At 49.6% G+C, this 13026-nt stretch overlaps 1 protein-coding gene across 2 annotated transcripts in view; it reads right to left on the bottom strand.

Moving 5' to 3' along the window:
* FPGS (folylpolyglutamate synthase) overlaps window positions 1-13026 on the bottom strand; it is a 353517-nt gene that overhangs the window by 243608 nt on the left and 96883 nt on the right. The window contains exons 5-7 of one of the 2 annotated variants that reach the window (XM_085614139.1): window positions 4613-4727; window positions 3933-4010; window positions 3304-3365 (exon numbers count right to left, since the gene is read on the bottom strand). The exons of the other annotated variant lie outside the window; for it this stretch is intronic. Of the exons in view, the coding sequence (XP_085470265.1) occupies window positions 3304-3365; window positions 3933-4010; window positions 4613-4727 (255 nt within the window). The remainder of the gene's footprint in view (window positions 1-3303; window positions 3366-3932; window positions 4011-4612; window positions 4728-13026) is intronic. 2 annotated transcript variants of the gene reach the window in all.

Here is a 13026-nt window from a genome sequence, read left to right as displayed (position 1 = left end):
GACCTTCGACATTCATCGAAAGAAGAAGACTGAAGAATCTCCCTTGTGGCCAAGGAGTGGCCACCCTGTGCAAACAGGCACCATCAAGCGACCTGCCGTTTGCTTTGCTCAACGTTCTACGAGGAACTGACTGCAGAGCCCGACCAGCGCCTTGACTTCCACACTTCTCCGACCCTGATCCACATACACAGCAAAGCTGAGATCCGTGGAGGCAACGAGAGACGTGGGACCGGCTACCTGGAAAAATTGGCTACTTGCTTCCAGCGCAGCTTCTGAGGCATCCTCGAAGTTGTGCTCTGGGGATTGAGAAGCCCCAACCCCGAGCACCATCTGCACCGAAGATCAGCCCTCCACAAGTTCTGCGTGGGGCCCTTCTGCATTTTCCTGCTCGACGCGTCTGTCCGGTTGCTTGCCTGTTGGCTAGTTACCTCAGCGACGACGAACCTGTGACTTTCCACCGCTGGTTTGGCTCCTCCAGACTGGCCCTTGCTTCCCTGTGAAAGAGAAGCACCTCGGCCTTCCTGGTCTGCAACAGAAGCGAATCCTTCATTCTGCGTTGGTTGCGCTTGCCAAGCATTGTTGTGTCCCAACTCGACATAGACGCCGCCGACAGCAAGAGCCCTCGTGGGACAGCTCGCCTCCTGGTTCTGGCCGTCCTCGATGTCTCCTGGTACCCGTGGCTGGTGGGACAAGCTTCACCTCTTCACCTGCATCTTCACGACATCGCCTGGTTCCTTCCTGGCTGGTGACCTAGACTCTGTCCCCTCTACTTGCAGGTATTCTCCTTCTTGATTCCATCCTTGGAATCCACCGGACACTCTTCACTGACTGCCTGTCAGCAACTTTCCTTCAGGCATCCATAGGAGTCGACGACAAAACCCGACGCAAGCTCACACCTATGCACCCGTGGGCTAGGTAACTTGAGTACTCCGGTGCTCACAAGGGTATTGACTATCCTAGGGTCTAGTTTCCGAGTCTCTAACTCCCAGTTCCTTCCGAAGTGTCCTAAAACTCTTAATTTCTAAATACTACTATTTCTATCAACTTTTTACGCATTACGCGTGAGTGTTTCCACTCTGCACCTGAATCCCGTGGGCCTCCCACTGCCTAGCAACTGATAGGATAGTGTAGCCCCAGCGATTCCCTAGGCCTAGGCCTAACCTATGTTCGTGACAGTGGTTCTTATAGCACTTAGTATATGGTTTGCGTGGCCTCTAGGGCCTAACTATTACTTACCTGTGTGACTTATGTATGCTTAAATAAGACTGTGTTGTACTTACCTCGAATCTCAAAAAGAGTGCTGAGGGTATTTTGACTAGAATAAATACATTCTATTTTTATAATATATCTGTTGTGGTGTCCTTTCATTTGGTATTCAAGGGATTATATATGGTATCACAGCTGGCTTCACATGCCATACAGAGTTTAGCCTAAGACGGCTCTTGTCCATGCTACCACTAGGATAGCTGGTCTAGAAGGTTGACTTTACAACCAATCACCATAAGGGTTGTTTGGACTGATACAAGTTGTACACTAGAATTAGTGACATCATACATCAGGCCAACTTCTCACACAACCCAATCATGCCAAGGTTGTCTAAATCGTCTCTTGGAATCTAGTCCTAATAGGGGCGTGGGAGAATCTCAGTAGGGCAAGCATCGCAGTGTGTGAACAGTGTTGCATGGGACAGGCACTGTGCAGATGACGGCTGGTGGTTGACCTGGCTCCAGAGGCTCACCATTTTTATGGATAGAAAAGATCCTGAGCTCTTCCAAGATTTTCTCCTTGAAAGTAAAGAGACATTTTGTTGCTGAGGGACCAGGCAGTGCGAAGTGGACAAGCTAAAATGGGTCCCCAAACTGGGTCTGTGTACATCTTACTTTCCTTTAGATAAAGCTGCCAGTGTTGTTTTGGTGGTGTCGAGGTGGACTTCAAAGACTATTTCAAGCAGAGCAAGTCCATGCTCTTGGGGTCGAGATGGTGTTTCCGTGTGAAGGTTCAAGCTCTCCGCTTTAGGCTTTTCCAGAGCAGAGGCTTTCAGGGCTGCGACAGCTCTGGGGCAGCCCTTTTTATAGGTGGATCAGGGCTAGAAGCACAGCTTTGAGGCCATTCTGTGCAGATACTGTCTTTCAATAATCTAGCAGAATCCACATGAATGCTTCCAAGAACAGCACTTTGTTCCCAAAAAAAAAAAAAAAAAAAAGAAACAAAAGAAGTAGTATCTGCAGTGATCGAAGAGCCGACCTTCGATTTAACCTGTCATTAAGTGCGTCTGAGATCTTTAGTATGATCGGGGTGTCAGCATAGATACAAATGTTAAACCCATGCGGCTGGATGAACACAGCCAACAGAGCCACAAAGGTTGCATAGCAGTGGGGACCACACTCATCCTAGAGGGACCCCGCAGCGTATAGCCGAGACTGAAGAGGACAGTCAAAGCTGCGTGGAACGACCAGTCAGCAACAAAGTCAACAACACATTCCATAAGTGGTTTGATATCAAGGTATCTTGGACAATCGGAGACAATTTTGTCAGGGACTGGTTCACCTACTCAGCAGATCCGGGAAGGGCACAAGATATCAAGGAATGTGCAAGTGCTTGGGAAGGACACAAAAGTAGGGGAGAATAAATTGGCCTCAATGCTACTCATCTTGTGTGGCAGGGAGGAGCTCGGCTAACCGGATGGCTGTACGAATCCATCATTGGGTAAACATGCACTGGAAAGCTCTTAGCACAAGCGTGCTTCCATGTGCTAACAAGCACTATCCAACCTATGACGTTCTCTGAACCACCATCAGACCAGAGGGTGGCCTTTGATGTTGAAGTGATGAGCTTCAGTGAAAATCACGCATTCTACTTGGCTGCACGTTAGTAGCCAAAGGCCTGGCTGGCATAGACCCATTGGTCCAGTTTTTAATATTGTTGGGACACCACATTAAAGATCAACTTTACATCAGGAGCTCAGGAGGGCCATAGGCCCAGGTAGACTCCTATCTGGCGCGAGCATTGCGGCTTGCCCAGCTCCATTTAAAGAGGACTAAGGGTTGCAGCCCACTTTTAACTATGAGTAGCTGCATCAGGGTGTCTGGAGAGATTAGTTAAAGCTGGGTAATGACAAACCTTCCTCTTCATTTTACTTGTTCAGCCTAGTCCTAAAAAATATTCAATCAACATGAGGACTCAATAAACAAAGGAAGTAGGAGGGACATCGGTGTTCTGCTGCTAGTGACAGGAAAGAGTCTACATCGTCACATTGATGGACGGGGACCGAAGCGTGTGCAGAGAAGGTACAAGGTTCAATACCGGATGATGTTGGTGCAGTCATAGGCTCCACCGATGCCGACCTCCACAACCGCCAGATCCACCTAGGACAAAAAAATGAAAATCAGAGTGAGCTTCAAAGCACAACAGCCGTCTCAATGCTAAGGGCGGGTGTAACGTGGAGAGTTACATAACAACTCAGCGAGATTCCGCAGAGTTCTGCGAGCTGGCAGGATTGGATACGTCTCACTTCTCAAGCGGTAAAATCAGTGAGACCTTCACCATGCGCCACATTAGAGCGCGCTGCTTCTTTCTACTCGAGCGGCAGCTTTCTCAACGTGAACAGTCGCGACCGCACGCGTTGGGAAATCTAGCTGGCAGGCGTAGTGCCCAAAAATCATGCGAGGGGCTACTAATTCTCGTTGCCAACATTCGAGAGATGTGCGAGAAAACAACTCTGCCATGCAACTGTCATAGTTCTGCCAGGACTTAAAATTCCACGCAGAATGCAGAGTGGGCAAAAGTCTGCAAACTCCGCCAGCAGGGAGGAACTAGTCACCCAACCCTACTCAATGAAAAGGTCAGGAAGAGTAGAGAGTGAGGGGTTTTGATAAGGAGACCGGTAGGACAAGCTGTGGTGAAGGCGGCACAAACCGTGAACAGCAACTCACCTTTTCCTGCAAAAACACATGGAAGGCCATGATGGTGAGAAAGCGGAAATAAGCTGGCATGCTGGCACGGCATGGATCCTGCAGACAAAGGAGTGGGGTCAAAATTAACGCACGAGCACCTGCATGACCCCTGCACTGAAGCACAGAAACTGGAAAGAAAGAACTACACCATAGGTACCCTTTCCACCCAACCCCAGGGGGTCAGCTCTGTGTGCAGGCGGGTTTTATCCCAATACTCCATGCCACTGCTAGAGATATTGCAAAGTGGGTCCTGAAAGAATGTTACCACCATCACCCCTTCAAACTCCATACTGAATCAACAGCTCCAGCCACAGCACTACCCTTCAGTGATGGCAGCAAATTTAACACCTGCCTCCCTTTCAAAGTGCCCCTACCTGGGCCTCCCTCACAAAGCGCCCCTACCTGGGACTCCCTCACAAAGCGCCCCTACCTGGGACTCCCTCACAAAGCGCCCCTACCTGGGACTCCCTCACAAAGCGCCCCTACCTGGGACTCCCTCACAAAGCGCCCCTACCTGGGACTCCCTCACAAAGCGCCCCTACCTGGGACTCCCTCACAAAGCGCCCAATACGCTAATTTCAAGCCCAAAGAGTCTTCACCAGAGTCACCTCTGGTTGGTTCTAAAGCGTCTGTAAGAAATCCCTGGCAGAAAGTCTTACCTGAGTCTCCTCTAGACGGTTGTAGACCTGCCAAAAGTACTTGCTAAAGAGCTCTTTCCCAATTGGTTGTCCGTTTATTCGGATTCTCTCTCTCACCTGAACAAGGTGTGGAGAACTGCAGAAGGGTGAGAAAAAGGAAAATGTTACTTAGCCAGTAAGCATCTGTTTGTGGCATGTAGTGCTGTAGATTCACATGCTTAGCATATGTCTGCAACTAGTGTTGGGGTCGTAAGTGTGAAAGTTGCTTTTCTTCTACAAAGTCTTTCAAGTAACAAACTGTAGTGACTCCTCTTGCTTGCAACGCACATGGTCCTTGACTCCGCTGTTAGGTTGTTTTTGCATGGTCATGTCACTAAGATACATCATCATTCCCACTCCATCCTCACCCACCTTGGAGTGTGATGGATGATGTACCCTAGTGAGAGGACCGTGCAAAAATAAAGTAATGTTTAATGTAGATAATCGCAACCAACACAGGTGTCCAGGGAGGAGGGTGGGCGCATGTGAATCTACAGCACTACATGCCACAAACAGATGCTTAATGGGGAAGTAACACTTTCCCTTTGATGGCATGTGTGGCTATAGATGCATATGCACAGCATAGACTGTAAAGACTGTGTGGGTTGGGTTTGATTAAACTAATGTTCGTAAAACCGCTGGGTCCACATTGGCTTGTTGACGAGCCATAACATCTACACAGTAATGTTTTGTAAATGTGTGCGGTGTAGTCCATGTAGCTTCCTTACATATGTCAGCCATGGGTATACTACCTAGAACGGCCGTAGACGCTCCCTTCTTTCTAGTAGTGAGCGCCTTTGGAGGGATAGGTGGAGTTCTTTTAGCATGACACGTTTGGATGCATTTTACAATCCAACGTGAAATGGTTACTTTAGAGATGGCCCTCCCTTCATGTAATTTTGAAAATGCAACAAATAGTTGTATTTTCCTGAACGATTGAGTTCTGTGAATATACATGAGGGCTCTTTTGACATCTAGTGTATGTAAAGATTTGTCCGCAACTGAGTCAGGCTTTGGAAAGAATACTGGCAATTCAATAGACTGATCAAAGTGGATCTGTGAGACCACTTTTGGAAGAACTGTAGGGTTGGTAGGCAGTACCACTTTGTCTACGAAGCTGAAAGAATGCTTCTTCTCAAGTTCATGACTGAAGCTCACCTACACGTCTGAGTCACGTGACTGCAATGAGAAAAGTAACCTTCCAAGACATGTACTGTAGAGGACATGAGTGTAAAGGTTCCAATAGAGGGCCTATCAATCAATCAATCAATCATAACATTTATAAAGCGCATTACATACCCGTGAGGGTTTCAAGGCGCTGGAGGAGGGGCGGGGGAGGCTTGGGGGGGGGCGATAGGCTGCTACTGGTCGAAGAGCCAGGTCTTGAGAAGTCTCCTGAAGGTTAGAAGGTCTTCGGTCTGCCGCAGCGCAGGCGGGTGGGGAGGGTGTTCCATGTCTTGGCGGCGAGGTGGGAGAATGATCTGCCACCGGCGGTCACTCTTCGGATGCGGGGGACGGTGGCTAGGGCGCGGTCTGCGGAGCTGGCGGGTGGGGGTGTAGAGGCTGAGTCGGCTGTTGAGGTACGCTGGTCCGGTGTTGTGGAGTGCCTTATGTGCGTGGGTAGGGAGTTTGAAGGTTATCCTCTTGTTGATGGGGAGCCAGTGCAGGTCTCTCAGGTGGAGTGTGAAGGGACTGCGGTGAGGGATGTCGAGCATCAGGCGTGCGGAGGCGTTCTGGATGCGTTGGAGGCGTTTCAGGAGTTTGGCCAGGGCTCCTGCGTAGAGTGCGTTTCCGTAGTCCAGTCTACTGCTGACGAGGGCCTGGGTGACCGTCCTGGTTTCGGTGGGGATCCACTTGAAGATCCTGCGAAGCATGTGGAGGGTGTTGAAGCAGGAGGAGGAGACTGCGTTGACCTGCTTCCTCATGGAAAGAGTGGAGTCGGGGATGACCCCTAGGTTGCGTGCGTGGTCGGTGGGTGTAGGGGGTGCTCCTAGTGCAGTCGGCCACCAGGAGTCGTCCCAGGCCGAGGGGGTGGATCCGAGGATGAGGACCTCCGTCTTGTCCGAGTTCAGCTTCAGTCGGCCTTCGTGGAGGTTGGTTTTGGCGGTGCGGGGGTCTTTGGTGAGGGAAGAGGATCAGCTTGGTGTCGTCAGCGTAGGAGATGATGTTGAGGTCGTGCCGTCGTGCGACTTGGGTGAGCGGTGTCATGTAGATGTTGAGCAACGTTGGGCTGAGGGAGGAGCCTTGGGGTACGCCCATCAACCTTATTAACACAACATTGAGGTTTCATGCTGGTGTTGGAGGAACTCTAGGTGGAATAACTCTTTTGAGACCCTCTAGAAAAACTTTAATGACAAAAATACTGAATACAAAAGATTGTTCTTGGTTTTGGAGATATGCAGCGACCGCCACTAGGTTCAGTCTTATGGAAGTGAAGGATAACCCGGAAGTTTGTAAATGGAGAAGGTAACAGACAATGTCTTGAAGCTTTGCTGTTAATGAGTTAATATCCTTTGAATGACAACAGTAAAGAAGGAATATGCTACTTACCAGTATGCATCTGTTCTTGGCATGTAGAGCTGCAGAGTCACACACTGAGGATAAGATCGCCATCTGGTGTTGGGCTCGGATGATTGCAGGTTGTTGTTGTCTTCGGAGAAGCCTTTGGTCACGAGGTTGGTGACTCCTCCCCTGGACAACAGTGCGCATGGGCATCCACTCCATCGGCAGATTGTTTTTCGCCATGTTGGGAAAAGATGGAGTATATAGAAAAGAAAGAAAGGATGTCCATGTGTAATGTCTAAGTAAGACGGATGCTGGAACAGATACAGGTCCCGGGGAGGCGGGCGGGCGTGTGTGACTCTGCAGCTCTACATGCCAAGAACAGATGCATACTGGTAAGTAGCATATTCCGTTCGAGGCATATGAGCTGCAGATCACACACTGAGGATAGATTATACAGCAGTGCTCCCCTTAGCGGTGGTCGCCTGTATCCGTTGCAGCAGTTTGAAATAAAGTTTTTAGGACAGCCTGGCCCACGGAGGCCTGTTGTTTGGCCTGCACGTCAACACAATAGTGTTTAGTGAAGGTATGCGTGGTAGACCATGTGGCTGCCTTGCAAATGTCTAAGGGAATATTGCCTAAGAAGGCCATAGAAGCCCCTATTTTACGCGTGGAGTGCGCCCTAGGGGGAACTGTGAGTGTACGTTTAGCCTTGAGGTAGCATATTTGGATGCATTTAACTATCCACCTGGCTATCCCTGATTTGGAGATTGGGTTGCCTTTGTGTGGTGGCGCGAAAGCAACAAAGTTGTTTTGTCTTTCGAAAAGGTTTTGTTCTGTCGATGTAATAAAGCAATGCTCTTTTAACATCTAAGGTATGTAGGGCCCTTTCAGCTACCGAGTCTGGATTTGGGAAAAAGACCGGTAATTCTACTGATTGGTTAAGGTGGAAAGGGGAAATCACTTTTGGAAGAAATTTAGGGTTTGTCCTAAGAACCACTTTGTTACGGTGTAGTTGTAAGAAAGGTTCTTCAAGTGTAAGGGCTTGTATTTCACTTACTCTGCGCAGGGAAGTGATTGCGATAAGGAAGGCTACCTTCCATGTTAGGAATTGCAATTCACATTTGTGCATAGGTTCAAATGGGGGGCCCATGAGTCTTGTTAGGACCACATTGAGATTCCACACTGGGGCAGGTGGCAATCTTGGGGGAAGAATCCTTTTGAGACCTTCCATAAACGCTTTGATGGCTGGTACCTTAAAAAGGGACAGGTGTTGCCTATTTTGCAAGTAGGCTGCCAAGGCTGCTAGGTGTAATCGTATAGAGGAATACGCTAGATTGCATCTTTGCAAGTGTAGTAGATAGCAAATGATGTTTTGGATGGAAGCATCCAATGGATGTATGTCATTATTAGCGCAGTAGATGGCAAATCGTTTCCATTTAGCGGCATAACACGCTCTAGTAGTAGGGCGTCTGGCTTCTTTTATGATATTCATACAGTCTGGAGGGAGATTGAGGTAACCGAACTCTAAGACCTCAGGAGCCAGATCGCTAGGTTCAGTGTTTGAGGATCTGGGTGTCTGATTTCTCCATGGTTCTGGGTTAACAGATCCGGGGAGAGGCGTAGCTTTTGATGTGGAACTAAAGATAGTTCCAGAAGTGTGGTGAACCACGGTTGACGTGCCCAAGTGGGAGCCACTAGTATTAGTGTTAGTGACTGTTGTTTCAGTTTGCGTACCACAAATGGAACTAGTGGGAGAGGCGGAAAGGCGTACGCAAATCTGCCTGACCAGTTCATCCATAGGGCATTGCCCTTCGACTGTGGGTGTGGAAACCTGGCGGCGAAGGTTGGGCATTTTGTGTTTTCGGGAGTGGCGAACAGGTCTATGTCTGGTTGTCCCCACTTCTGGAAGAAGGGGAGTAGAACCTTGGGGTGTAGTTCCCATTCGTGGATCTGTTGTGTGTGGCGACTTAGGAGGTCGGCCACTTGGTTGTGGATCCCTGGGAGATGTTCTGCTAACAGGTAGATGTTTTGGGGAATTGCCCATCTCCAGATTTGCTGTGCCAGTTGGGACAGTTGGAGAGAGTGTGTCCCTCCCTGTTTCTGTATATAATACATTGTCGTCATGTTGTCTGTGCGTATGAGGACAGTTTTGTTCTTTAGGTGAATTTGAAAGGATTTTAGTGCTAGGAACACTGCTAAGAGTTCCAGGTGGTTGATGTGGAGCAGTTTCTGTTGACTGGTCCATCTGCCCTGAGTGGTATGGTGAAGGAGGTGGGCTCCCCACCCCGTGAGAGATGCGTCTGTAGTTAGCACAACTTGTGGAAGAGGCTCTAAGAACGGTCTCCCTTTGGACAGGTTGATGGTGTTCCACCATTTCAGTGATCGAAGTGAGCGACTGTCCACCAACACCAGATCGGTAAGTTGTCCGTGAGCTTGGTTCCACTGTTGTGCTAAGCATTCTTGTAAGGGACGCATTTGAAGTCGTGCGTGTGGGACTATGGAGATGCAGGACGCCATCATGCCTAGGAGCTGCATGAACACTCTTGCTGGAAGAGATGGATGAGTTTGAAATTGAGAGATGAGATTTTGTATACTGGCTATCCTGGCTGTGCTGGGATAGGCAATGGCTTTGGATGTATCTATGGTTGCTCCTAGATACTGATGTAAGTGGGAAGGTTGTAGGTGGGATTTGGGGTAGTTGATAGTGAATCCCAAATCGTGGAGAGTTTGAATCGTGCGATGAGTGTGGAGAACGCATTTTTGGTATGTATTGGCTTTTATGAGCCAATCGTCCAGATAGGGGAAGACATGGATCTGTTGTCTTCTGAGATGCGCTGCCACGACTGCTAGGCACTTGGTGAACACTCTGGGTGCTGTTGTTACTCCGAATGGGAGAACTGTAAATTGATAGTGTTGCCCATCTACCACAAATCGTAGATATTTTCTGTGAGCGGGATGCATAGGGATGTGAAAGTATGCGTCCTTGAGGTCCAATGTGGCGAGGAAGTCTCCCTGTTGTAAAAGTGGGAGGACTTGTTGGAGAGTGGTCATGTGAAAATGATCCGAATGTATATACTGGTTTAGTAGTCTGAGATCCAGTATGGGCCTTAGTGTTTTGTCCTTTTTGGGAATGAGGAAGTATAGAGAATATACTCCTTTTCCCTGATGTTGAAGGGGAACTGGTTCTATCGCATGTTTTTGTAACAGGGATTGAACTTCTTGTTTGAGGAGAGAGAGATGATGCGAGGACATTGGACGTTGTTTGGGCGGTATGTTTGGGGGGGATTGTATGAGTTCGAGGCAGTAGCCAGACTGGATAATTTGTCTTACCCACCTGTCTGTGGTGATGGAAGTCCAGACAGGCAGGAATTGTTGGAGTCGTCCCCCGACCGGAGTGGAATGGTCTGGGGGGAGTGGTGGCAAGTCACTGTTTGGTGGCTGGTGAGGTGCGGGTGTTGTTGTTATTGCCGCGTCCTCGACCTTTGTTATTGTTTCCCCTATAACCTCCCCGGAAGTAACCTCTGTTAGGGGATGTTTGTCCAGAATTTTTAAAGGTGGACGTGGTCTCAGTTGATGTGTTTTTGGAGCCTCCTCTATAAAAGGAGCGACGAAAGGAACCCCGGTTCTGTTGAGACTGCAGTGCTCCCATAGACTTGGCAGTTTCATTATCCTTTTTCATTTTTTCTAATGCAGTATCCACTGCAGGGCCAAATAGCTGCTCTTGGTTGAAAGGTTGAGCAAGAATTGCGGTTTGAACCTCCGGTTTAAAACCGGAAATACGGAGCCAGGCATGTCGTCTGAGTAAGACGCCAGTATTGACCGCTCTAGAAGCAGTGTCTGCTGCATCTAAGGCGCATTTAATGGAGGCATTAGATATTAATTTGCCTTCTTGGATGAGGTCAGAGGCCTGGGACTTAAAAGGTTCAGGCAGATGCTGCATAAGGTCCTCAAGTTGGTCATAATGCGCTCTATCATACCTGGCTAACAGGGCCTGGGTATTGGCAATACGCCAATGGTTAGCCGCCTGCGCGGCGACCCGTTTGCCCGAGGCTTCTAAAAGCTTAGACTCCTTGTCTGGGGGAGGCGTTTCTCCAGTTGTCTGAGAGTTAGCGCGCTTCCTGGCATTTGATACGACTAGGGAGTCTAAAGGGAGCTGGGCCTTAATGTATGCAGGGTCTTGCGGGGCTGGTCGGTACTTTTTTTCGATGCGTGGGTTGAGCACCCTAGCTCGAACAGGGTCCTTAAAGACTTCAGTAGCATGCTTTATAACCCCTTTGATCATGGGCAGTATGTGGACAGTCTTTTGTGACTGCTCAAAGGTATCAAGGAGGAAGTCCTCTTCAATGGCGTCTGTGTGCATTGTAACGCCGTGGAATGTTGCTGCCCTATTTATAAGTTGGCCGTACCCTAGGTGGTCATCAGGAGGGGAGGGCTTGGAAGGGTAGGTAGTGGGGTCAGGCATGTCAGGTATAGGATAAGACCAGTCATCCATGGGTGCTGGGTCTGGGAACGTAAAAGGGTCGTTTGGGTCAGCAGGATCATCAAATAAATCAGGGTCCGCCCCTCCCCCTAAGTCATCATTATCATCCTGTGGAGGAGGTGAATGATAGGGAGATGGTAAAGGTAAAGGTAAAGGAGAAGCAGGAGGAGGAGGGGGGGACGGGTTAGGAGGTAAAACAGGAGAGGAAGGACGAAGTGGTGTCCGCTTTTTATATGGGATGGCAGTCACATGTCCTGTTTTAGGATTGATGTAGATCCGCTTCTGAGTAGGATCTGGTCGAAAAAGATCATCTGGCTCCGAAGGTGGTGTCTGTGACGTCCGCTTCGGGTCTTTATGAGCTTGTTTCGGCGGGGACGCAGTTTTCGGCTCCGATGATTTTTTCGGCGCCGACTGATTTTTCGGCGCCGACTGATTTTTCGGCGCCGACTGATTTTTCGGCGCCGACTGATTTTTCGGCGCCGACTGATTTTTCGGCGCCGACTGATTTTTCGGCGCCGACTGATTTTTCGGCGCCGACTGATTTTTCGGCGCCGACTGATTTTTCGGCGCCGACTGATTTTTCGGCGCCGACTGATTTTTCGGCGCCGACTGATTTTTCGGCGCCGACTGATTTTTCGGCGCCGACTGATTTTTCGGCGCCGACTGATTTTTCGGCGCCGACTGATTTTTCGGCGCCGACTGATTTTTCGGCGCCGACTGATTTTTCGGCGCCGACTGATTTTTCGGCGCCGACTGATTTTTCGGCGCCGACTGATTTTTCGGCGCCGACTGATTTTTCGGCGCCGACTGATTTTTCGGCGCCGACTGATTTTTCGGCGCCGACTGATTTTTCGGCGCCGACTGATTTTTCGGCGCCGACTGATTTTTCGGCGCCGACTGATTTTTCGGCGCCGACTGATTTTTCGGCGCCGACTGATTTTTCGGCGCCGACTGATTTTTCGGCGCCGACTGATTTTTCGGCGCCGACTGATTTTTCGGCGCCGACTGATTTTTCGGCGCCGACTGATTTTTCGGCGCCGACTGATTTTTCGGCGCCGACTGATTTTTCGGCGCCGACTGATTTTTCGGCGCCGACTGATTTTTCGGCGCCGACTGATTTTTCGGCGCCGACTGATTTTTCGGCGCCGACTGATTTTTCGGCGCCGACTGATTTTTCGGCGCCGACTGATTTTTCGGCGCCGACTGATTTTTCGGCGCCGACTGATTTTTCGGCGCCGACTGATTTTTCGGCGCCGACTGATTTTTCGGCGCCGACTGATTTTTCGGCGCCGACTGATTTTTCGGCGCCGACTGATTTTTCGGCGCCGACTGATTTTTCGGCGCCGACTGATTTTTCGGCGCCGACTGATTTTTCGGCGCCGACTGATTTTTCGGTGCCGACTGATTTTTC

This window comes from Triturus cristatus, chromosome 1_2 (genome assembly GCF_964204655.1).
Source record: "Triturus cristatus chromosome 1_2, aTriCri1.1, whole genome shotgun sequence".
Lineage (NCBI taxonomy): Eukaryota > Metazoa > Chordata > Amphibia > Caudata > Salamandridae > Triturus > Triturus cristatus.
This window is presented reverse-complemented; position numbering and strand designations above follow the sequence as displayed.